General features: G+C 44.1%; 1 protein-coding gene across 1 annotated transcript; it reads right to left on the bottom strand.

The window, feature by feature from the left end:
* Nucleotides 1-18,469: 18,469 nt before the first annotated feature.
* T265_15580 (hypothetical protein) lies at nt 18,470-27,394 on the bottom strand (the record flags this gene model as incomplete). The annotated part of the gene is made up of 5 exons (XM_009178672.1): nt 18,470-18,701; nt 22,511-22,590; nt 23,313-23,394; nt 24,147-24,244; nt 27,200-27,394. Coding segments are annotated over 5 exons (687 nt in total), but the record flags the coding sequence as incomplete, so codon positions are not given.
* Nucleotides 27,395-27,749: the final 355 nt, after the last annotated feature.

The following is a 27,749-nucleotide window of genomic DNA, read 5'->3' as shown; positions in this document are numbered from 1 at the left end:
CGATCCCTTTTCTCCTGCGAATTCAGGGCGGCCACAGGTGCCCCGGGCAGTTCTCGGGGAACGCACACTTGCTCCTCCACATTCAACTGGCCAGTTGACCGTGCCAACTGCAATTAGGCACTAAGCGCCGGCTGCACATCTTCGATGAACTGTTCGGAAAGCGCTGGTGGCGTTGATGCCACGTACAGGCCCGGCAAAGCGCGATCCAACAACTGCTGTATGTCGGCAAAGAACAAGGCCGGGTCAGATCCAGCCACCATCCTGGATGTCTTGAACCGCCTCCTAGCCTCCAGGTGGTCAGTCGGCTTGTCGACCTCCACTGCAAGGGCTAATTTCGCGGCGGCCCAGTCCAACTTCCAAGAACTTCGTCTGGCCGCTTCCAGGGCCACCTTCGTCCGGCCCCTGAGGAGGATCTTCAGCGTCGTGAATTTACTCCGGTCGGTCTCCAGTCCGGCGGCATCCGCGACCACCTCAAAGTCCTCCAGGTAGGTCCGAACATCCCCATCGTCAAATGGTCATGGCCACTGGATACTGATCCTTATCCTGGTCACCGCACCAACTAAAAGGAAGAAGGCCTTCCTGCGGATTAATTTATTACAAATGCCAACTGACCAGTTACGGACTATGGGACAGGAAAGCAAAACTCTCGTATGCATCTTGATAAGAAAAAACTAAGCATTCATTTTCACTTAAACGCGTCCTTTTTGAACATGTTCTTGGAAATTAATTGAGGGTTGCTCAACTCCAAGTAAATGGTACTAAGCGAGTCCACGAATTCCGCAAAGGTATCGCTTTCCAAGCAAATTTACGAGAAGAGAACATATTTCCCTCATTCCTGCCCCATTGGTAGTATCACCATTACGTCGGCAATTTATGAGTATATCAGAGAAAGAATGGTTTTTCTAAGTTGACTGCAACTTTCATTTGATAAGTCGTTACTGGAGGAGGCTGTCAAAATTATGTGACTATGTGAGTTTGTTTCCGTGATTGAACGATGATTGGTGTTATGTCCAGTGTAAACGAGAGCTAATCGCATTACTGATCAGCATTTCGTGGTCCAACTTTAACCTGGTTGTCCCGTAGGTGATTTAAGGAACGAAAACGAGACTGATCTACTGGAGGGTTTTCTCTAATAAACTGCAACATACTATTTAAAACACGGCAATGAATTTTTTCGCATCCGTACTAAGGACGTGGGCACAAAAAATTCCTTTAAAAGCTTCAGCACATCAGAAGCATCGGCATGCATAACATCCCCTGATTCGATACACCACACCGTCGATTAGGAAATAGGTCTTGAGATTTCCATCTTCCGGATTCCAACAGCCAGGTGAACCCGGGTATTTTTCAACCTGTAGCATCACACTACGAGTTATGTTAGCAAAAAGAAGTCGATCACCACAATACCAACTCAGTGGGATTGCCTGATCTGCTTTAATGCTTATATTTCTGAGTTTCTGAGGGGTAGATCACTTCACTACATGAGAGATGTCAAAGGTGGGCCATTGAACCCGATGCTCTAGGGTCGTACGACTAAAGCCTAAATCGTCCACATCCGCCGGCAACCACTAGGAATATGCATTCTAGACGAGAATGCCAGCGCGACCGTTGACTCTTTGGCCGGATATTATGTCAAAAGTGGGGGAAATTATCACAGAACACTAATTGAAGGAACAAACAGATATCTGAGATTCCAAATTACGTATTGACAGACCACCAGAAATTCTAAATAGAAGTTCGTGCATTTTTTGAGTCTTTGGGCAAATGATGGAATTCCTATTTTTGCCCCAGAACATTTTGTGATTTACTTTTTGGTCACCTGGCCTGCCCTGGTGCGCTCAATCATTTGTTGTCACCAATCGGACAGAATTTAACCTTATTTCTGTGTCAACTCGATGGATTTCAGTCGAACATAGTTCGCAATTGTAACCCAGTTCCGCAAATGAACAAATAACCAAATGTTCATGACTTCTTCGGAGGAAACATGCTCAATATAAGCTCCTTTCTGCCGAAACTCATAGCTTGTTCGTCGCTCGCTTTCGGTACGCCTAGCGAGGGACCCAAGGAAATTAAGAGTGCTCAGGTTGACACTCAGTTTACAGGCGTTTCGCTGCCATTAGCGTGGCAAGCATTATCACCGTGGAAGAGCAATACCTACTGAAACCTTTGCAATCGATATTTTCTGGCTTGACTGAGAGATCAGAAACCAGATGATCAATAACTTGTAAAGTCACCCGAGTTGGCACCGTCTCGACATATTTTCAGTGCCTGTACCGGTCAAACAAAATGCACTTCACAGGTGCTTGTAGCGACATGTGTGCACTGTCCGATTGCTTTAAAAAGCTTCAATTTGCGCAGCGGTATTCACTCAAGTTCACATGTCTGAACCTCACAGCACTACAGTTGCACATAATCTGCTGAAATTCAAGGTGACAGAACAGCAGTTCTAACGATGAGAACATAATAATAATCACAGTAATACTTCAGCTGCAGCATCGGTTTGGTATGCAGCCGCCATATTGCCCGAGGAGAGCACAAGGGTTGAGCGACCGCCGGGTATCCTAAGCCTGGAAAAGAATAGCTGAGAAGCCGAGGCAGGGTTCGAAACACGGTCAGTAATTTTGGGCCTTAACCACCAGATCATTCTGAGCTCCTAAGCCAAATTGAACTCCAGGAAACAAGATTCTAGTACGCAGCTGAAGTGTAAACTTCGAGAGAGACTGACAACAAATCGCCAGTGACATCGGTTACTTACCATATCTTCCAGCGTCTAAAACGTGGGATAGTTTCAAAGAACACTGTGAATGTGAATGTGAGTGTTGCGGCACGTTCCGGGGCTACGGATAAATTCAGTCAATGTTTATCACTTTACACAAAATTTTCTGTGTTCAATCCAGGGTGTATTGAAATCTTGGATGTTTAACTACGGGTCAGTCGTGGTTACTGCTCACCCATATGTTGGGTCTTTGTTGGTACATGTTTGTCCAAATTTTGCCACATTTCTGGATACGACTGCAAGTCTTTCCGACAGAGCCTTGATTCTATACATGGATTTATCGTTCAGAGACTTTGGTAGGAGCCTTCGTTTGTTGCGTGGGTCATGAAAACATCAACTGAATCATTGTAAACTACTTACAATGCCTGAGTGGTGAAAAATGGATCAATTCGGTATTCTGTTTCGCATGTCATCTAGTTTTTGAAAATATCCGTAACTGCATCGGTGGCTAAGGCCAGATAATTTATCGCAAAGCCTTGCATATGCTAATATTTTGCATGTGGCATTGGTCAGGTATCGACGCTTCCATTATTGCTTTTTCGGCAGTTATTTTTTGAAAACATTACGTTGCAACTTAGCAGCACAAGCTTACTTGTGAAATCACACTGTTTTTCGTACAGCAGGCTACCCTTGAATTAAAGTGAGCTTCGTACCAATTGACGGCATCCTTTGTCACCTGCCCCATATATTATACAGCGGTTCGGCTGTGAAACGGTAGACAAGGTTCAGTGACTTGATACACTTCGGTGATGACGCGAATTACGAACATTTGTGACTATGGACAAGGTTTATTTGGTGAGAGGGCATGTTCCAACCAACTGCGATTGAAAAAAACCGCGTAAAGTTCATTTTGGCATCGTTCGCTCATCCGCGTAGTGAATGCAAAAATGACTGTTGAGAGGACGTATTCCAACCAAAGTCCACATTTGTGCTACCAGTCGAAAAATGCACAAAGGTCATTTTCGCCTCATTCCCTTATCAGCTTAGAAAATCCACGAATGAAAAGCCTATTTTTCAAAACCATACTCAATCAGTTGATAATATAAACACTTGTTAACTTCTCAGAAGGCACTGCTTTCCACGCTGAGATGGTATGAAACAGCATGAACGTGAACACATTCCAATACAGGCGAGATACTTTACGTTTCAGAAGCGGTTGGTAAATAATCGGTAGATTTTATTTGGGCTACGTTTCGCTTTTGACACAAAAGCTTAATCAGGCCAAGTGAGCTGGTCGCGAAATTGGCTAGGTTGTAAGACAGGTGGGGAACCTATCAGAGAGCATCCTCCATATCGTCACATTAGGTCCGCGTTGAATGTGAAGAAAGGCTCTTATCGTTTACTGTGGTTGTCAAAATCTTACTTTGGTTAATTATAGTAGTTTCAAATAAATCCCGATCGGGTTTGGTTAGTTAATCTCTCACATTGGGTAATGATTCACCTCGGTTGCCATTGGTAGGTTTTCCTTGGTCTTTGTGGGGTTGAGAATTTAATTTGTGCCGGTGGGTTGGGGACAAGTGAAATTCAGACGATGACTACTGTTGTATTTGATGACCGCACACCAGCAGCTGTCAGCTTGACTGATCCAAAACCGTTCTCCCCAGGTTTGCCAGTTCCACGCCTTTTAATATGTTAACGCTGGGATGCCTAACGATTTACCCACATGGGTCAGTGTAACGTGGACCGTGGTCCTCGCCTCAAAACCTCAGCATTTATAAATCAATTTTGTGTCCGTGTCCCGTGCGTGTTCCGCAATCGCTGGTTCCTTCAACAACGCATGATATTCATCTGCGTTTCTTGGCGGCCTGTTTAATTCTACTACGCTCTCGGTTTCCAATGTGAAGTGCCTTGGCCGTCTGTCTCACATAGACATTAGCGCAGTCGTTACAATTAAGTTTGTAGACGAAGTCCCTGGCACTGTTTTCCGGGAGGCAATGATCTATCTGCTTGAGTGCCGAGCGCAACATTTTCCTTCTCCGGGAAGTCACTATTTTTTTAGCCTTGTTTAGAATTCTTCGAATGGCCTGGGATGTCTCCTGTTTATTTGGAATAACATCGGTCCCGATCTTGTCTTTGTTGGGAGTATTGGAGATTTCATAGCTAATCTTTTTTCTTGAGTGTAAATCACTGAGTCAAAAAAAGAAGTGGGTGGGACTCAGTCATGCATCTCTGACTTCCGCTATTTTATCAGCCATATGCTCTGCGCGTTCTGCAGACATGGTGTTCACTGGTAACTGTCACTTGGCTATTACTAAGGAGCCCCAATTTGGCACATAAGAACATGCCGAATTCACATCGAAACATACAAAAATGTTGTCTGATTAAACAGCTACCACTAGATTCCCCGCTGAAGCGCCTTAAAATACCGTCCAACAGTCTGGCCAGTTCATGCGGGGGAGAACCAATTCCATCTGCTTTCTGTCTAACCGGAATATTTGGTTTATGGATTTTCGGAAGGCCGTAAAGTCGGTACAATCACCCACTAGAAGAGGACTTGATGATGGAGGTACGAATTGCGACACTTTCATCCTGGTTGCAACAAACCAGCATCTAGCAAGAACCCACTGAATTGCCAAACTGGGATGAATTCGCTTGATACGAAACGGTATCTAGTCAGTTCCAAGCGCAAAGCATTGCGCTTTAATTGGTAAAACGACCGTTCCCATTCATTATCTTTATCACATGAAGGCATTTTGAGCGGCTTTTCAAACATCAATAACACGTGTAAAACCGAAGTTACGATCGAAAGTAAACATTCGATACGACTTAACCCGTGCAGCTTGCGAATACCTGTTGTCGACTGAGTATCTAGGTAGTACTCGGCGAAATCCCGTTCAGTGTGAGCATTTTCAGGTTTTATTATCGCAATCGGTCTATTAGTTGACATAATCAAAGTTGTTCCATGCAGGCTATCTGATGGCTACAAAATGGTTAATCAATTAATTTCTTGCTGAGCGTTTCTCCTCGGTTAACGTAAGCGTTGGATTCGGACTCTCCTCAGATTGGGCGTTTCAACTGCTCGCGCGTTCCACAACAATATTAGGGAAAAGATTCAGTCCCCAGGTTTTGATAGTGTAATGAATTTTCGAATATTTATGGAGATTTCTTCTTGTGAGTAAAAGCATTTCATGCCAAATGTTCGGAAGATCCGCAAGACCATTTCACCCTTACGTGATTCATTGGCAGTCTTCATCTGAAGAAATTCCACGTAGCTTCGAACCGGACCCGTGTCATCCGAACTTGTGCGTTCAACATTTGACCGTTGAGACCCGACCGGCCCATCGGTTGTGTGATTAGCTCTCCACATAAACAATTTGTCACACTATTTTCATTCAAGCACCTAATCAACCGACGAAGGGTCGGTAGTCCGAAAAACGTTTATCACGTGTGCAACTTTATTAGGCATATTTTGGAGTAAGAATATTTTGACAAACAGTCTCACTTGCACCGAATTCGGTTTTTGACTGGAGCCCCGAGAAGGGTGAAACCTGTCGTGGGCTCTCCAAGAGTTTTCAGCAACTTTACAACTACGACGCCTAATTATCAGCGTATTGCGTACCTCAAATATTGGAGCAACTGAAACACTAAGCAGGTTTGTGCACAACACTCAGTTGAAGCGTACCATCACAAACAGGCAATTCAACTAGACAAACTTGAGTCTCCATTTCAAAACCGAATTCATGTGCAAATGAGCGAAGTTCTCAAAATCTGTCCAAGTTCGGTTGATAGAGGATATTAGGTTGATGAAAACCTGGGGACCGATAAAGAAGAATGACGAAACCGGTGGTGAGCAGTTGAAGGATTTTCAGCAAACTTGTGAGTAGTGTGAAGTTCAGAATGAACAAAGTCAACACGCACTCTCCCAGAGCTTAGCTACTTACTGGTGATTCATCAAACGTGATTTCGTCAGCTGGAGGTTTGACATGAACTTGATCGAGGCACTGAACATATTGAGCATTGACTTCAGTGTGATCCAACGTTCTACATTTTAGTATCCAGCGGCACGTATACGGAATATTTGAAATAGTCAGTTCGTAAATGATGTACCAGTCAATATAGGAAGACTTTCGCCGCGAAGAAAAAAACCAACTGGGGTTCTCCCGAAAATGAGACAGGAGAATAAACTCCTTCATGCACCTTGTTTTTAAGAAAACTATTATCCGTCTTCTTCTTGAACTAGGCTTCTCGAAATTTTCTGTATATTCACAGACTGTCATGAAAATATAATCAAGTGATACTCGCCGTAACCCAATTTTCCGATAAACCAGAAGACGCGGATGTCCACCATGCATCACCATGCCCGCTTGGTTGGTTGTATGAAAGCACGATGTGCCAGCAACATCGTTGACAGCTGTCGCACCTTCGGCCCGCCTGCCACCCCTTGATCGGGGACTGCGCCTACCTGATGAGCCCCAAGTGATCAAAACCGGTCGTGGGCTTTCGACGAATTTCCAGCAATCTCGGGAAAAGCGCACTACAAATATACGTGTACCACGACATATCTCGAATATCGTGGCCACCGAAACATGGGGCGGCCTGGTGCAGCATATTAAGTTGTTTGAAAAAATCACAAACGAGAGATTTAGCTAGTTTCAGGGTATCTCTCCAAAAAAACAAATTAGTTTGCCAATGAGTGTAAATTCGTTAACCTTTGAGCTGTTCGCTTTCGAATCAAGGCCTCTGATGGGTTAGGATCATTTTCGGCATGCCATGGTTCGCCAAAATGTGACGCATGACTACTCTGCTGATGAAGGATGTTCGCTGATTTGACACGGATGCCGCATCGACTAATTGCGACAGGTATGTATTGATTTCCGCCGGTCGTCACCGGAGGGGGGAAGATTATTTCAACGGTCCAGATGTAGGCGATTTCTGAAGCAGCAATCGGTTCCACGGGGTGCGTTGTCCCTGTCTTATTACCTTTCATTAGTTGGCAGCACTTGCATGACACCACATCATCTATCTCACCACTCGTCTTGGGCCACTAGGCCCTCGGCCGAAGTGAGTCGTGTGCCTTGGTCTATCCTCTGTGTGTGTCATCACGTGGCACTTGACAATCAGCTTCGTCTCAGGACGCGTATTGTCATGGGCAGCACAACATCATGTGATGTTCCGTTCCAAGAAATTATGCCAGATTCACCCTGACTTAACCAATCCGAGTAACTCTAGAGCGGTTCCAATTAGTTGTTTCCATCTCAGTTCTCAATACTTCTTCCATTTCACTCTTGGGGGTTTGGATCGGTTTTGATATGAGTATTTGTTCAATCAGGTATGCTCCCAACTTATCCATGGCCCAAACAATCGCTAAACATACTTTCTTACTCATCGAATACTTGTCCTCAGCGTTAGTCAAGAAAAGACCGGCTTATTCGGTAACTCTATTGTTCTGCTTTAGGAATGTGTCGACAAAATAATCACTAGCGTCCCTTGCAATCGCGAACAGCTCGTCCACCCTGGACAGTATGAGGGTCGCTTGCTAATCCAGCATCCACGCTTTGGCGCGTTCGAAATCCCCATGTGCTGCCCCGATTCACTCGGATACTCGATTTTGCCCGAGCATGCCGTACAGTTGAACAGCAATCGTGTTGTATCCTCGACAAAAGGACTGCCGTATACCATCCATCAGGGAATCTTCCCCAAAGTTTGCTTGGAATTGGGAACAGCACGGTTCTTGATCTTTTCCGGCTCTTCTGGTAGTGTACCAAACGCCCGTGGCCAACTTTGTGCAATATCAGTGTCACCGACCTCCTGGCTGTGTTTGAAGGAACGGACGAAAACCAGGCTGTAGCTGTCCCTTCTTTTGTTGAGATTTTTTATTCCTTCAGCACTCCAGATAATGTACGTTGTTGGGCTTGCGTTCCGATTGTTCACAACAATCTGTCAAGGCAGAGGACGGGGAGAATGCGGTCCTCACATTTGAGAATGTCCTATGATTATTCAAATGGATGTCGTTTGGTTCGTCTGGGTCACCAATCACATAATCCAAGACCCAGATGACAAATGTCAATAGCTTTTCCCACTTTGTATCAACCACATAATCTGCGCTATTGACATAATATGCTCCAAAGTTTGCCTGCTCTATGTCGGGTCTGATTAGACGCTCCTGCTGTATGCTTCTGTCGCCTGGGTGCATTGAGTGCATTATTCTTGATGTCGTATACATAAGCCAATTGGAATACACACGTGCCACGTGTTACCATGTGCTGCATTTTGGATTTCAAGTTCATCTGGTTATGTCGTTGGAAGGAAGAAGGCCTTCGCAGCGGAGTCATTTATTCGAAAATGCCAACTGACCAGTTACAGACCATTGAACAGGGAAGCGAACTCTAATCTGCATCTAAGTTACAAAAACTGGACACAGATCTTCCCCCTAACGAGCCTTCCTAGAGATTCGTTGCCTCCACTCTTTCGTCGGTCAAAGCCAAGCAAATGTTACAAAGTGGCCCGCGAAGTCCGCAACAGAATTCCCTTTTTCAGTCGACGAACCACACATATTACTCGCATGCCTCCCGGTCAGTAGTATCACGGTTACACACTTCCACCCCTTACAGCTCGTTTGCATGCCATCGATTTTCATTTCCCTCCGTCATTCGGCTTCGGCAGCGGGTCTATTCGGCCGCTCTTCAGGTGTATCATGCCAGTTGCGAAGCTGCGTCCCATTCTCTACTTTCGATCGTCGACCATCTTGAATGGTATAGACGTCTCCCCGGTGGTCGGTGGCTACAAACGGCCCCTGTCATCGGCTCTCTGGCTTCCGCGACCCAAGTCCACTCCTTCTAAGATTCTGGTGATCCCTCTACTTGACCTTCGTGCCTATGGGGAACATTCGGACCTTTCTACTTGCCGTTTTCTGCCTATCACTTTCCTGAACGGCGGTGAAATTTTCTCGAGCTCTCTTTCTTTCTTGCTCTAGCTCCTCCGGAGACAAGCGTGTTGCTGTCCACAATCAAATTTCCTGATCAACCGGGAGGCGCGGATGTCGACCGTACATTAACATAAACAGGGACTTGCCTGTGGTTGACTGCGTGGGAGCAGGATCACCTAACAACACCATCGGCAAGTTCATTGCCCAGTCATCTACGTTGGCCGCAAGACACTCCTTGATCGTTCGGTTATTACGTTCGTTCAGGCCATTTGTTTCCGCGTGGTATGGTGCCGTTCTCAGCCGTCTGATACACAGCTTCTCCAAACGATTCCTAAACTCTTCGCTCTCGAAGCAAGGCCCCAGATAGGAACAATTTAGCACCTCATGGTTGGCCAGCATGCGATGCATTACCACTCCGCTGATTGTCGTCGCCCGCTGATTAGGCACGGCCGCAGAGTCAATCCACGGGTGTTCTATCATTATCACGATGTATTGATTTCCACTCGTTGTCACCGGAAAGGGATCCATGACGTAAACTGACCACAACTCGCCGGTTTCTGAGACAGGAATGTCTTCCAAGCGATGAGTCGAATCTGTCGTATCCGCTTTCATTAGTTGGCAACACTTACAGACACCACATAATCCATCACCTCACTTCTCATCCCGGGCCAGTAGGCCCTCTCTCGAAGTGGGTCGTATGTCTTGGTGCACCGTCTATGTGCCATTCCATGGCATTCAACGGCGAGATTCCGTCTCAAGACGCGAGGTATCACGGGCAGCACAACATCTGAATCGATAGCGTTTCAGGAAATTATGCCAGGTTCATTCGGCCTCAGCCGATCAAAGTGACCCTGGAAAGCTTCTAATTCCTTGTCTCCCTCTCCGTTTTCAATGATCCTTCCATTCAACAAGGCGGCTGCAACCGTTTGTGACACCGGATCGTGCAGTTGAAGTTGCACAAATTTTCCGGTATCCATTTCGACGACTAGACAATTCGCTCCAATCATGATCTTGGGGACCTCATCTTCAGCTTCTGGCCATGATAACAAATTAGCCAAGTGGTTCTCCTTCTGCGGCACGTGCTGGATTGTGGAGTCGTACTTTTGCAACAGGAGTGCTCAGCGTGCCAGCTTCCCGGATCCACTCCAGGGGTTTGTGATCGGTTTCCCCACGAAACCTTTGCCCAAGCAGATATGGTCTCCACTTATCCAGGGCCCGGACAATTGCTAAACATTCCTCCTCAATGGTGGAGTGCTTCTGTTCAGCGTTAGTCAGGACGCGACTGGCATATTCGATAACTCCATCCCTCTGCTTTAGGACTGCGCCGATATCGCGATCACTGGCGTCCGTTGCAATAATGAACATCTTTACGACTCTGGGAAATTTGAGGGTCAGTTGCTGATCCAACATCCGTGCTTTGACACGCTCAAATCATCATGTGCTTCTCCGGTCCATTCGAATTTCCGATTTTGACAGAGCAAATCGTACAGTGGCGCAGCGATCTTGCTGAAATCCTCAACGAACCGGCTGTAGTATGCTGCTCTTCCAAGAAACTGCAGTAGAGACCGCTTTGAATTGGGAACAGCGCACTCCTTGATCTTTGCTAATTTTTCGGGCGGTGGGCTAACTTCTCCCGCACCCACTTTATGCCCCAGCAGTGTCACCGAACTCCGAGCGAGCTGTGTCTTCGCTTCATTTATCCGCAGGCCAGCTCCCCGGATGCGCTCCAACACGGCCTTCAATTGTACTACTTGCTCTGGTTCCGATTCGCTGTACACAACGATATCATTTCCGTTCACGGCAAAATTCTGCGGTCCCTTGGTTACACGAAGCATCAAGCGCCGGAATGTGAATGCTGCCCCGGACAAACCTAACGGCATTCGACTAAATTGGTATTAGATATCCCCAACCGTAAACGCCGTTTTCTCCTGGTCCTCTTCCTTGATAGGTATTGCCAATATCCGCAACGCAATTCGAACACAGTAAAGTATCTGGAATGCTGGAGGGAATCGAAAATCTCTGCAACAAAGTCACAGCCACAACCCGATTTACGGTCAGTTCATTCAAGCGCCGTTAATCCACGCAAAATCTGTATTTTCCGTTCGTCTTCCTTACAAGAACAACTGAGGAATTGTACGAACTTTTGGCTTCTTCGATCATACCGTTCTTCAACATCTCCTGAATCTGTCTATTGGCCTCCTCCCATCGATTGAGCGGCAACGAATGGAGGCCATAAGGTCGAAAGCGTTCTGATGACAGAGGAATTTCGTGTTCAACCCACGGGAAGAAGCCAAACGGATCCTCACCGCCCATAAATAGTTCGGAATTTCCCCAACCACGGCCCGTGTTGACGATACATTACAAGACAGAAGTTTTTTGGACACAGCTCCCTCACGACAGTGCCTGGATAACCTTCAAGCTTGATTGCGCCAAACGTTGTCACCAGCCTTCCCTGCATTAGGTCAATTACGGCATCTGTGCACTTGAGAAAATCAGCTCCTAATATTGTCTGTTCTACATCTGGGCTGATCAGGAAAGCGCGCTGCACGGACTTGTCGCCTAGGCGTATTGAGTGCGTTGGCAGTCCTACAATCTTCAATTGATATCCGCCAACAGCTCTCGCGGATAGCACGCACGGTCTGTGTTCAGCTTGTTTCCTTCTTTGCCTCAGCGATACGCCTGCTCCGGTGTCAATCAAACATGACCACTTTTTCCCGTCTACCTCGACAATGGCTTGTACGGTAGCTTGTATCAGTGCGCTACTCGCGACCCACCCAGGGAAGGAGGAGTACTCTAAATGTTTACTGTGTACAAGCCGTAAAACTCCACCAAAATTTGAATAGGAAATCCAGCAAACATCCGGGTCAGCCAATCATTCAACCAACTCAGCCAGGTCCAATAAGGCCTCATGCACGCCACAGAAGTGTGCCGGGGTTAATGCCAAAAAGGGCCCTCCAAATAGCGCGAGGCCTTTGTAGCTTTTGCACTCGCACGCAAATAAGTAAATATATTGTGCACCCTTATCGGTGAGTTCCTCCTGGCATCTGGCACATGAGTGACCAAATCCCTTTGATATAACGGTATCAATCCACTTAGTTCAGTCCAGCATTTACATAAAAACGAGGTATAGTTGAAATGTTCCACCAGAGGGTGGCGAAAACCTGCTTTAGTCATACGTGAAGTTCTATGTAACCGAAGAATTCTGATTGCTGCCTCAGTTGCGGTGTTGGCTGGACGCCCATCCTCTGATGTTTTGAATGCCCTAAGGTGCTAGTGGAATGCGTGGATGAAACACATTCCTTATGACAAATGGAAGTGGTGCAACTGCTGCTCATACGAAGTCACAAAACGAAAAGTAAACGGCACGGGAACCCCGTGATTCTCGGGTTGCTTATTGCCCATTCCTTCATTGCTAAACACTTAGCGGATGACGTCGAATTCCGTGCTGGTGTTACGTAGTCGTCTGCCACCACCCAGTTCCAAACATCACCTAGTTCAGTGCAGTGTAGGATTGTTTTTATAGTGTAGTCTACATTTTATTCCATCGCAGTCTGTGAGTTAACAGCTCTAATAAAACGCAGAATGAATTTCCAGTACGGAATGAGTTTGTTAGTTTAGTCAAATGACGCCACGCCTATTAAACAACCTCAACTAAGTATCAGATTATGTTTTAAACCACTGGAACATTAAACATTGAAATTGCAACTTGTTTCAATCGAGAGATGACACGAAAACCGTTCTACCTGGGTCGGCCATCTGCTTTTCTATGTTTGTCCTGTGCATTTATCGTGCAATAATGAGTCAGATTTGTGAAGGTGACTTGATGAGTTCACAAAGTCTGAGAATCCGCAAGGTTTCTCAGGTGCGGTTTCTTAACCGAACGATTTTCGAATGCCTAGCTTGATGGACGACGGCCAAACACGATGGTAACCACCAGCAATTCATTTTAATTTGGCAAACTCACAAAACGCGACGTGTGTCCGTTAGGAACAGACGTTGTTTACAGAGTCAATGAGGGTTTCAGTCATGTATCCTACTTTGCATAGCGCTGGTAAATTAGTTGTGTGCTGGGCTACCTCGGGGACCTGAAGGGAGATAACAAGATCTCAGCTAGGAAAACCGAAGTTTCGCAACGTATAACAATGACTGAGGATCCCACATGTCCAGTACAGGTTTGTAATTATCACTAAGAATGCTTCCAAACGACCAGGAATGTGCGCTCACCCACGATTGATCCTAACGTCCAACAACATAATTCAGCATTTTAGAGAAAATGGTCATTATGCTAAACACTTGGGAAGATAGTCGGTGGGGCACACCGAATGTCAAGAGGATGATGCGTCGGTAATCGGTTGTGATTAGTTGGTGAGCATCAGCATATCTGAATTCTAGACATTTCGTAGCGCTTTTATATAAACTCCCATGATGCTAGATTAGACCACGCAAAGTGTTTCATTTAAGTAGCAGATGAGCGAAAATCTGTGAACTCTAGGAAACAAAATACGTAGTAAAGCTGTATACGGTTTTGCCCTGCTTAGTACTCCTCAGGCATTCGCCGTTCCAGAGTTTGTGTAAAAATCGTGTTCTACTTGAGAACAAATTTTACGGATTTGGTTTGTTGATAGTCCGCTGAAGTTATACAAGTTGGTAATTAGTACAGGAAACTGTTTATGTTCTTTTTGGTCAACCATCCACCTCTATTACATCAAATCGTATTAAATAGACGAACGAGTAGAACGCCTGTGTTTTTTGCCGGGCATGCTGTGTACAGAATGGGTTTTTTGGTTCCACTTACGCCCACACCAAGGAAGTACTACCCCAGTTTCTCTGAAGTTCCCATTTACAGTTGTGTGAACATAGTGGTCAGGAAATATGTCACTGAAGTGTATTCGTAAGTCAGGCATATTTGGAGATTCAAGGAATCTCCGGTGAAAAATCAAGTGGGAATAAGCTGTGTACGAGGACAACACGTGATTCAGCGGTGATTAGTCCAGCGATTTATGCGATCGATTGCTCCGGATATGGAGAACAGATAGCAACTGACCAAAAGCAAATTCTTTTATTATACCTTCGGTAGTTTGAAAAAGGCAAATGTTACACCACATAGCAAAAACTTCAAAAGCGAAGAGAACAAACAATGCTGCGATGCATTGATATGCCTCTTGGACAGATGTTGCGTTAATAAAGTGTGTTGCTGCGTGTTTGTTCTTGATCAAACTTAAACACTGAAATTACTCGCAGAATTACGCATCTACGAAAACGTGTAAAAGAGCAGAGACCCTACAGTCCAGAGGGTCGGACCTTAGTGAGTACAACATCGCCAGCAGCGGGCATCCGTGACCTTTCAAGCAAACTACTTACTGGTAGAATCGAACGGGTTTCTGTAACAATGGCCGGTGTTGTTGATTAAAAGTGCGGGATTTAGTTATGGGTATTATACTAGCCTTGCCCTTCTACTGTTTTACCGCACCGATGGTTCTAGCATTCGGTTATATTAGCGCCAATTTGATCGGTGAATGTTCTTCAAAATTCTGCGTTTTGAACAACAATTGTTAGTCAAATCATACTTCATTATATTCCCTAGCAGTTTTGAACTCACAGATCATTCTTGAATAAGGAACCTCCTCATCAAGACTGACCCGTGTCACTTCCATTCAAGGGGTTAAACCTTTCCAGGAACGCCAAAGTGACTTGGCAGACGAGCTGGAAAACTGAACTTAAATCAGCTTAGCTAAAGGGAAATGAACTGAACTGAACGGAACCGAACCGAACTGGACTGAGCTGAGCTGAAAAGATCTGAACTGAACGCAACTGAAACAAACTAAACTAAACTAAACTAACTAAACTAAAATAAACTAAACTAAGCTAAACTAAACTAAACTGAACTGAACTGAAATGAACTGAACTAAAACTGAACTGAAATGAAGTGAACTGAACTGAACTGAAATGAACATAACTGAACTGCACTGAGCTGAAATGAAATGAACTGAAGTGAACTGAACTGACCAGAACTGCACTGAACTGAAATGAAATGAAATGAACTGAACCGAGCTGAGCTGAACTGAAATGAACTGGTCTGAACTGAACTGAACAGATCTGAGCTGAACTGAAGTCAAGTAGAACATAGGGTTGATAAAAACTCGGGAACTGCGCCTACTTGATGAGCTTAAGATGGGCGAAACCGGTCTTGGGCCATCGAAGGATTTTCAGCAAGCTTTTGAGTAGTTCGCTTTATGAATTGAATTCAGTTGGAATGTAAAGAAATGAACTCGGGTAGCTCACTCATGCTGCTGTCAATCTTGGTATATCCGTATGCAAATTCCAAATAATACGAGGTCCTATTTCATAACATCTCAGGTTGTTTTAAATTCCGAACTGCCCAAATAGTTTTCCACGTTCCATGGGTCGCCTTTGTGATAAAGAATTTAGATATTACCTGGCTCTGAAAGTAGCCCACAAACTGTTCAACTAATGAACATGATGTTGCGAGATTAAGGTCCGATTTCAAGAACAGAAAGAAGATGTTAGTGATGTGACTACCTCATTTGCCCGAAAGTTCCTGCCGTAGAGGTCGTCTGCTAGCGATTTATCTAGACGTAGTTTTGGGCTCGACTTATGTAACGCCAGGGATGAATGCATTTGCTGGTAATGTATGCAAGTGCTTGTGTTCGTACCTCAGGAGGTCAACTTATCTGCTCAATTGTGAAGCAGTGCGTCCGGAATTGATCGAATACTGCCTGAAAACACATGAGCTCATCCCTTTAGACAAGCCCTTAAGAGTTGGCTTACGGTGGGTCATCACGTCCCTGACGAAGTCGCGAAACGTTTCCATGACGATGTGACCAAACTGAAAGATGCGTTAAGAATGGTTATGGGGGATTAAAGGTAGACTATGGAAGTCATCTAGCCCACCAAAAAGAACCACGTTTGAGTTTTGGGTAGCATCATGAAAAGACCGCTAAAATGCAGGGCTGATTACGATTTATTTGCTCCCATGTATTTGCAACACCAATACTCTACTACATAACTCGTGTCTTAAATAAAGTCCACATTTGTCGCGCTTTCAGTTTTTGGTTGGGAATCAGTGGAATAAGAAAAACAAAATGCAAACCTGAATTGCACGTTGAAGCTTCCGCCAAGCGGTTTGGTGTTCTTGCCGTACACGCATTCTAATTCATGTGTAGCAGGAAAAGGTAGGGTAATGGAACAGGAATGGAAACAGCATCAAACAGCATGGACGTCGATGAAAACTCTGGGTTGCCATATCATTCGGTGTCTCTAGCCAAGCACTGGGAGTGTCAAGTTGACCCCATTCGGACAGCCGAAAAACACCAATAGTATTCAAACTTTTCATAGAATCTTTAGCTCCCTATTGTCATGTCAAGTTCTGTTCATCTCTAGGTTTATGACACTCCGGACTGGGCATGGAATACAGCACCCTTCTCGGCAGTTAGTAACTAAACATACGTACTGCATAGCTCAGCCAACTTGTTTTGCAATGCCGGATGCATATTTTGAACAAAGTATCGTCTGCTAGGGTGGCCAATAAATGTCATTCATTTGTGATGAATCGAGATATGTGAGAAATCGATTAACGATGACCTAAATCCCGAGTGAATGTCTATCCGACCAACTTCGTTTCGTGGTTTATTTTGACAGATTTATTGAGACCATGGCGTTCATGAGATCCATTGTTACCATCATCATCAATATGATCACCCACGCCATCTTTATCAGTATCCGCATTCAACACTGGCGATTCCCTGCGCGCATTCGAAATCCATTTATAGTCCGATTCCAAAGACAAGAATTAAAATGGGTGAGGAAAATCTTGGTGCCGGACTACCACAATGATTCCGATGCCCCGGCAGCCCTAGACACTCACTCAGGCGACCTGAATTAAAAATGACAACAAGAAGTCTACTAACATTTATTCAAGTACACAATTTCTGAAAAAATACCCAAACACGGTGGCACTCATGCAGTCTCCGAGGTACACCGTTGGCACCCAGATTTTGATAGACACTTTCACACCCCCATGCATACCTCTTCATACCTCCGCAAAATCAGTGGTTTGCGTGATCGTGAGAATAGTGAGAAAGCTTAGATATCAAACTAATGCTTTCCTTATTTTGGGGTCACCGGGCGGTCATGATTGCTGAATTCAACTAAATCTTTTTCATGCCCAAATTGGTGATGGCGCCGTTGGCGATGTTTGTGGAAGTGGTCAGTAGTCATTTGCGAGCTGAAATGTCTATAAAACATTTATAACCTGCCTCACAAAGGGCGCCGCACAATTGAAGGAAATTACTGCTGAGTAGGTTGCAGGCCAAATGAAAACCTTTGCCAAGCTCGATTCAATTTATACTAAATCGGAGCTGACACATCGAATTTTGTGGCACCATATGTTCGATTTGTATTCGGAGGTTGAATTTTGGGATGAGTGGACAAGTTCAATTTGGCGGAGCAGTTGAAGTCTATGTTGCCGAGTAAACGACAACCTGCGAAATTTTCCTTACCAGAATGATAGCTGGATAGGCGTAAGCATCAACGTGCTAGACAATTGGGGGATGAGATTAAAATCACACATCTGCTCGGCGCATAACAAACGAGTTCCAGAAGACAATCCAAAACATCAGCCTGAGTTTTCACAAACGTCAATAGTATTTGCAGACTCCAGAAGATAACTGGCCCCACCCTCATCCAAATATTTATATTTAATAAGAGATTATAGCTAAAACATTAGAACTGAACGAATGAGTGGCTTTTATTACCAAGTGGTCTACCACTGGCTCCTGACCACCACCGGATTATCCTTCCACAAACGATGGGCTTATCTGCAACGGTTTTTTGCTAATACTTACGTATTCCGAATCTCCGATCCAGGCGTACGCGTATTCGCTCGCTAGACAAACATCGATATCCGTGTCGTCACAAAAAATAGACCAGGATTGTTCAGTTTCCTTGGCTGATGTTGTCACGTAGACTGCAGACAAAGGATCGTATAGGTCACCATCAAATATGCGTAAAATAGTGAAGCAAATTATTGGTAAACTGATCCTGTGATTCGAAGAAATTATGAATCTACATGAAATCTGAACTGACCCAATTCTCAGACGGTCTATAACAACTCGTTGTCAGATTTCATGGCTTTCACGCCTCCTCCGGCGAATCAGGTAAGCGAAGACCTCGACTTTCCATATAACCTGATTCTAACTTGAACTCAGACCGAATGGACTGGCCGAACACTCTCATGAACGAGACAGTTCCCTGGGTTCGGTTTGATCGGCTCGTAAAAACAGTCAGTATGTGAACGTATAATCTGTATTTTTGATCCCATGTAAGAGTCTAACCTGTCGTTTGAAGGGTTGAAGTGTAAATTTTATAAAATAGCCACGATCCATTCACAATCCACAAAGATGGTATCCACCTGCAATGGTGATTGCTGGACAGCGACACAAAAATATCACAGGTGTTATGCGGGTTACGCAATGATTTTCCCCATCGATATGCAACTATTTCATCAGCAGAAGCGATAACAATCATTCAAGGCTGAATGTTGTGCAATTATCGGCTAAATGGTTGTTGACTACAACCAGAAAATTACTTCTTCACAAGGATCGCAAACAAGAAAAGGATTAACCGAGCTTGGAAATTTGTTTTGTTGTATTGGCAAGTGCAGCATTTTAACCAATTTCAGGAAACGTCAAAGCACCGTTTAACAATGCAAACATCTGGCAGTGTTTTTCCGACTAGGATATTTAGACAAGAGCATCCTATATGCCTTCAGCATGTGCTCGTATTTGAAATAGGAATTCAAGTCCTTTGAATCCTTTTGACCTCATTTAAAGGATATTAAAGCATCCAGATTTTGTGACAAGCTCTAGGGCTCTTTGCATGGGAATTTATAGCACTACCCCCTTTAAGCTCATAAGAATTAGCTCAGAAAACATTGATATTTAGAAATCTCATGAGAATTCAAAGTAAATCTCCGCCAAACAACGAGCCAGCCAGCGCGCACAAGATGATTTTAATAGGTGACCACAGGGTTTGTGGCGTTGAACGCCGTATGGTGCTGATAAACAGCTGTCCATGGTTGATCGACAGGGTGAAAATAACATCACATTTTCAGGTTTAACTCACCCTAGAGATTCAAGAAATGCTCAATGATGATGGTTCTTAACAAAGTTCTAAGACGGTTAAGCAGCGCTTCTGGGGAGTTATGTAAAGAATGCAATTTCTGCTCATGGGATGGGATTGAATTTTTGCACCACGCTTACGCCAACCCAAACATCAGAGCAGCTCGGTGGCGCCTAATCGGAAACAAATGCGTTCGCCTTTAGAACAACTAGAAGCGGGCTCGTTACAGTTAGTTGATTGTAGCAAAGCAACACAGAATGACCGTGTGTATAATTTTTATCTGTTCATCCCGGACAGGGAAACCAAAATATCACAGGTGTTGTGCGGGTTACACAACGATTTCCTCAACCCATATGCAACTAATTCATCAGGAGAAGCGATGACAATCATTTAAAGCTGAATTTTGTGCAACCCCCGGTTAAACGCTTGTTCAGTAGAGGCCGAAATTGCTTACTTGCGAGGAAAACGAGGAGGAAACATGTGTGGAAATTCGATTTGTTGTATTGGTAAGTGCAGTATTTTAACCATATATGAAGGACATTCTGAGCGCCATTACTCAGGATCTGCAAGCCAGCCAGCCAAAAATTTTGTCTACTTACTTCCCACTTTTCGCGGAAGAATATTTTGAAACAAAGAGCCAGAGTAGCAAGCATCCATGTACAGCACCAATTCAAAAGACAGATAAATTATCTTCATTTGAGAAGTTGCCACTCGAGCAGTCAGTCATCAATGGTGCTGATCCCTTGATTGAAGAATGGGTGACGCTGTGTCCTGATCAATTGCGGACAAATCAGGCTGTCCTTTGTCTTCCCGTGGCCGAACCGTTTAATATTGCAATCACTAAACGCACCACTGATGGATCCCATTGAGGATGGAACCGCTGTACATTCCTTCCCGTGTTTTCCACACAGATTTCTTTCCCATGAAGAACTACGAAAACTTTTTTTACTACCAATGGTTCGCACAGTTTCTCTAAAGGTAAAATGGAGTACGTCGTTTTGTCAAGAAGACTTTAGCTGACAAGTTCGTCGTGAGTGATCGTATACGACCAGCTTCTTGGTTTATGATAACTACGTTTGCTCAGAAGTCTAGATGGATCAACCCCGAAATCACGTGATTTGAGCAACCTAATCATAGTGAAACGAAATATTGACGCTACCATTTAAAGCAGCTAGACGAGGCCTACTAAATTTGAATTGCTGGGGATATCACCTTTGAGATAGACATCCGAACCTCGTAGCTTCTTTTTCCATTTCCCGGTTGATATGTAGGCCAATTTTAAATATACACTCTCTTTTATAAAGAATAATCGATTATGCCAGCATATGTTTATCAAAGCCTCTCCAATCCGTCCTTCATTTAGATTCCTATTGGAAAAATATAGTGAATACCAAAATTTACTAAACTTACTTCATCTGCCAACAAGGTAAGAAAGGAAACTCCACCATGCCCAGAATAGAAGATGAACACGTTGTCATCAGGACCGCTGCAAGTAGGCAGAAAAGTTAAGTTGGTCTTGAAGAGGAGATTGTTGGGTGGCGCAACCAAAGCACAACAAAAAAACGGCAGAATTAAAATGATAGCGAACACACCGGTCTGCATACTGATTTGCCCACGCTACTGGATATAATCGGTAGTCAAATTTACTTTGACTGCTCTGCTTTTTGGGAGGCCGCTTGAATGTGGGAGTGAAAAATTGATTTTTGGACGTCCGTTGTTTTATTGTTGCATCACGTGTTATAGTAGGTCCTATGGTTTTGAATGCATGAAAGTGATTGGAGGCAGTTTTATACTTCAGTTAGTTTTATCGTCGTGCCATTGAAACGGTAACGCTCAGCCCTTTCGAAATCATACTCCAACTAGCATGATTGTATCTGTGCATGAAAATATTAACACGAGAGCCGAACCTACATTCTGAAACGGGATATCCAAGAGGCCATATATTTTCATATGAAACTGATCTGGATAGGTTCTGATTGCTTGTCTTTGATCAAGAGGGCACCCGGCGGGCTGGACGATTTTTATTTCGAAACATTTCATACTCTAGGCGACAGTCAATATAGTGCTACTGACCAAATAATGCTTTGCGGATGAATTCAGAAATGTGTGTATTTCAAACAGAGGGTGAATGCGGGAACTCCCCACTTCAAGCTATTTTCAGAACTGGCGAAACCTCAGAGTAAGGCCTATATGAACAGGTACCAGACCGTTGCTCTGGAATGGTGACCAAAACGAAAACAAGGCACAAAGTTTACGGAAGTGGGAAGCAGAATGACAGCAGACAACAAACCAGCATGAAGCTTTTGAAGAAGGTTTATTAATCAGTGTTGTTAAAAAGTTTCAACTCAAATGGGCGTGCGGGAGCTGAGAATATATATGTAATCATCCATCCCAGGGCCTCCCAATGGAAGCATCGGTTACTCAAAAAACGCGGACAAAGCGTGGGTCATTACGGATTGCGCCGCAATTGTAAATCGAAGCAGTGTATACCTGACCTATGCCCATTATATAATAATAACGCATAGTCTGACATTGTAAAAACCGAGCTTTCCTTAAAGTGAGGCAAATCTATTTGAGTCAATTCGAGGAGCTTCACTTAAACAGACAATGTAGCAAGTTACTTACGATAATACTAAACGCGCATTTCGTCAAAAGTCTGACTTGGAACACTAGAATTCCAGTTGTGATCTGCAAGTGCATCGACAATATCCGCTTTCACGAAAACTCACCTTTTAAGCACCTTCTTCTTATTGGCTGCAAGTTTCTCATCGCCTTTTAATACTTTCACGAAGTTATCCCGTGTGACATCCTAAAACAGATGAACACGCATGACCAATTATTCCCGTGACAGTAACATTCTCCACACTGATTCTATTCCCAGCACCCATCCACTTTCAGCCCAATAGATAATTGAAATCTACGATCTGCTCACTATCTTCACTCATTAATTCCACGATTATCGCTGTATGATGAAAACCGAAGTATGCAATTGTTGGGCTGTTTGCCAAACCCAGTGTTAGCAGTTCATTTGAACATGGACCACCTGGAAGCATTACCTCAGTAGCTGAGGAATACAATTACCCGCTATCTTGAAGTGCGTACCACTCATCAGCACTCAACTGAATCAGAGTGGATGGTCTGATTTACGATATCCTCTAGCTGAATTTGCTCTTGGACCCGCTGCTTGGTTTGGTTGGTGCAGCATCCGAGATATCACATGATTTTCCCCGGAGAACACTATTCGTGCACTGATGGTCGCCGTGCACGTTTGATGGTTTTATGACAAGAACGCTCGCCTAATTGATAGGCCAAAATCAGAAGGTGGAACTCGAACATGGGCTGCCTGAGGGTTCTCCAAGACCTCATAACTAGTGTTCTTTCAAGTATATTTACCATGATGCAATATAGTAAAACTGATTAGTCTGTCCTACGGTTTGTATTCTGTTTTGATACGGAGTGTCGTTTTACTTGCTCCTTGTGTTCCACGGTAACCTGATGCAGAAAATCATTTGCACCGGTACTCGCACATACTTTTCCACGATAGTCAATTTCCACACCCTGGTAGATATCTTCGTACAAGTAGTCATGGAACACTTTGCCTTTAAACGGATTTCTGGAATGAAAGAATGTAAAGTGGCAGTGGGTTTTATGGGAGAAATTTACAGGTAGATCGGAAAGAAAAAACGAAGTCTAATAAATTATGTTGGAAGTTGTTTCCCGGGCTTGTCTTGGAATAAATTTTCACGACAATTTGTGAACCTTCTGTCACACATTCGACGATTAACTAATAATCCTTTAGGCAAAAATAAGTTAGGTACCCTACGATGTTCCCAATAGGTGGCACAACAAACAAAATTACAAATGTGATGTGAAAGGGTAATTTTCTTAGGTAAATTTACGTTGAAACACCACCAGTGGTAGAGTTTGGGAGCATCTCCTCATCCAGTGCCCTTAAGTGAAATTCGATCGGGCAATGAACCACATACGATTATTTAGCACCCGCAGGCGAGATCAAACATTCTGTCTTCAGAAAGTTTCCTCCACTTATACAGGCAATCGACTGTGGTACAAAATATTAAGCGTACTAGATTATCTGTTTAATATCCGCTCCAAACCTTCGACTGTGCTGATTTTATCGGGGTTCTGCGGCGTTTCCAGTCATGATAAGCCATGAACGAAGAGAAAATTGATAACACATCTCACGTCAATCACGCAAATTCATAATCAGTGCACCCAAAATTTTATTCATGATTTACATCTTCGAGACGTATGGCTCAACAATGAGACGTTTCAAAGTCAAACAACGAAACGCGTTTTGAACATTGTAGTTGTCATCTGATGGGAGAATTTGTACGTGATATTTACCTGGGCTTGTTTGCAATATCGTCATAGGCGAAGGTAATTATATTCTCCGCTGGAACGTTGTTTTTACGCACGATTTGATACGCGTGGAAAACGTCAGCCTGAATGAGAACACAAATGAGACGCGCATTAAGAAAACTGGCAGAGTGATGCATGGAGGTCAAAGAGAGCAAGCAGGGTGTGTAGGATAACCCTACTTGATGGGGTATCAGTTTTCCCAAAAGTATTGAGATGCATTATTCCAAGAACAGGGAGCATGATTCTAGTTCGGAAGGACTTTTGTTGATCACAGTTCCACATTCGGCCAAGTGTCAGAACCTGTGCACCGGAGTATCCCTGGACTTTGAAAATACGTCCGAATCTCTAGATCGCTTGTGCACTAGATAAATAATCACATTGGGGTGAAACTCAGTGGCAATAAAATATTACCTACTGAATCTTAAGAAATGATACAGACGAACAAATTATGTGCAAAATTTTCAATACGATCCTCAACCCCCTCAAATAAATGATGCTCCAGTGGACGAACCATTTTAATCAGAGTGGCGTTCTATATGTTGATTCCAAACGCGCGCCAATCAAGTTGTATGAAAATGCTTGTTCAGATTGTGTTTATGGGTTTTTGTCAGTCAGTTTAAGAACCAAAATCTGTCCGTCTCGGGGCTGAAAAGAAGAAAACAGGCAAATGTTCGCAGTCCCAATCATTTCATACGCTGTATGAGTGTGTATTCTTGGAGGGCCTTCTCGAATGTGTCCGCCCTTGACAGCTAGGCAACCAGGTGAACAAGGTTCGTCATATCTTCACCAACTACGATCACCTCGGTACCACGGATAACACCCTTGCACTTGGAATATATTTCATGCAAATCCATTCTAAGTGAAATCAAATCCTGAAAGAACCTCGTAAATTGTTTCTGTTTGCTCGTTGCCAGTATTGTCACTCGAACTAAAAATCTACTGTAACCGGGGCTGTCAGAGACAGAGATTGGACCTCACAGAGGCCTGACGGTTTGTGCGTCTAAATCACCCACTGAGCAGTGTATATCGGCCACTCACAGACCCTCCCATACCAGGTTGGTTTATGGGTAGAAGTCCTCCAGGTTGGGGTTTGACGTAATCCATATGAATTCGGTTTAAGAATTTAAGTTCCTCTGAATGCCTGCACCATGTACCACCATTTTGAGAATGTACAAGTGTAAATGGGCTTTCGGAATAAATGACTTAATCGCGGACACTAAATGGCCTCCCTTCTATGTCCGGGTGTCCCGGTGTACAGGCGCATACTACTGATGACACATGCGAACACCCTGCTGTCTTTTCCAAGTTCCGCTCAAGCGTTTAATGAAAGGTGAAGTTTGTTAAGAAACTTGTGGAACCGCTTTAAGAGCATGATATCAAATGAATACGCATGGAAGCTGAAGACAAATTTTGAGAATGCTCGGATTTAAAAACTTATGTGCAAGTGAGATGCTTACTTTCCTGTCCAATAGTTCATGGCTGTTAAGTTGATGTTTGATAACAAACGACTTCAAGATGAAGGACATTCCTCGTTACCGTGGCAGCATCACAGCCTGGTTTCAAGCATGGATTGCACGCTCACAAATAATATCATGTCGCACCGGCCTCGAGTGGTGTCAACAAACCGATGACGTTGTCTGCTCTGTACCACAGGTCACGTAATCGGAAAAGGCTTTTGTTGTGGCCTTTCTTGATTCTCTTTCATATATTCGGTATTTTCACTTCCCTCATCCTGGTGCTAGAGATATCCATATAGATCCCTTCTTATAACTAACTAAGGTTCGCCTCCCATTGTCGTCAGCTGCAACATCTGCGGTCAAATGGGTTGCCACAGCTTAAAACGCTTTAAATATTTTTTTCCGGTTGCCTGTCACTCTTTATTGCATGCACTCTGAAACAAGTTGCACAGCATGGTTTTGCACTGGGTTCGCCATCGGTTTCTTCGTAATGAGGATTTAAATTCTCACTACGGTTGCTGAACTGCACCACTTGCGTGTTTCAGCTCGCTGTCATCTGCATGATCCGGAAGCAATTGTTGCTATTTTCAATGATTTCCGCGTGGCTTCCGTTGAGAACTGAATGTTTTCTGAGCTTAATCAAGTCAAGCCACGAAGAAATTTAAAGACATGGTCATGACCAGGAAGCAGCATTCCAGTCCTGAAAGTCTTGTGTGGAACACAGCTTCCAGTCGTAACAACATTCGTTTCTTCACTTGACAAATAATAAGGTTGCAGCAAAATATAGCGGCAATAAAATATTACTAAGTGAATATTGGGATTGAGTGCAGGAGCATGCGAAACGTGTGACATCTTCCATGCGATTCACATGCAAATCCGTCAGAAACGAACGAACAAATTTAATCAAAGTGGCGTTCCATATTTCTAATCAAATTCGGACGCCTTCATCGTACCAAGTAGTATACAATTATTTGCTCACATTGACTAGCGATAGAATAAATCTGTTCGGGGTAGCAACTAATTTCGTTGCGACGACAGTTGACTTCTTTGAGATTTCTGACACCTGGTTCGGTCATCAAGTTAACTGGGTCTGAGGTACCGCGGTGTCTGAGAGCGCATCGGTAACACAATGAGGCTACAAAGAAAGGGTAAATGTGGTGGCTTGGCTTGATCAACGTGGGGGCCGTGGGTGTACTCTTGTGTTTATGCGAAACAAACCTTCCACTCACAGTTAGTGATTCCACCTAACATAACGATGTCGGTTTCCTGCAAACGTGAATCACGGTATGGAAGTTAGTAATGACCGGTGAATCGAACCACCCAAAGCAAAATATCTCTGCATGACATGGAAATACTGACGAACACCGACACAAGATATGCAATGCGTGTCCATTAATGTGTCCATTAGTCGTGGCTTCTATGAACCGCCTTCTCGAGTGAAATGTCACAGCCAAGGAGAAAACTAGGTGGGACACAGCTGACTGGGGTACCTTAGTTCAAATTTCCACCTTGGAAACCCACACTTACGGGAGTTGGATGAAACCTTTAGTCTCAAAACAGTGAAAGTCAACGGACACCTACTTGATGTCGATAATTTCTCCAGGTATTGGTACCAGCCACAAGGACAACCCAGTTCTTTGACGGATTGTTGTTAAATTTGGACGACCAATTGTGGACACTGACGGCGTTCAAACGTGCAAGGTGATTGATGCAGAACAAGAACTCAAATAGAAGCGAACAACGACGCATCATGTTCAGGTTTACTTGAAGCTTCATATGCCTGGAATTTATACTGTGCGCCTCGTGTGAATTACACTTTCCATTACTCATGCGTGGCGATAGTGGAAAAAAAACTGTCCGCCAAATATCTAAGAGGTATGCGGTACAAAGTTTAACCAAACCAGGATATGATGTGCCGTTTTGATCACCATGTTCAATGACTGTTCATTTGCGCAACCTACTTCCAACACTGGGTGCACATGAGTAATTTTTGGCGTTTTCTAGCACAAACATGACTCATTTCGTTAAGCGCCCGTGCACTTCAGACAGTAGTGAACAGCAAACGGAGTCTGCGAACGGGCTTCGCGTAGTAGCTGGCATCCTATTGATTTTGTTCCAGCGAGAAATTGAT

This window comes from Opisthorchis viverrini, assembly GCF_000715545.1.
Source record: "Opisthorchis viverrini unplaced genomic scaffold opera_v5_627, whole genome shotgun sequence".
In the NCBI taxonomy this organism is placed as follows: Eukaryota; Metazoa; Platyhelminthes; class Trematoda; order Opisthorchiida; family Opisthorchiidae; genus Opisthorchis; species Opisthorchis viverrini.
The sequence above is the reverse complement of the archived record's forward strand: the minus strand, read 5'-3'. Positions and strand labels throughout refer to the sequence as shown.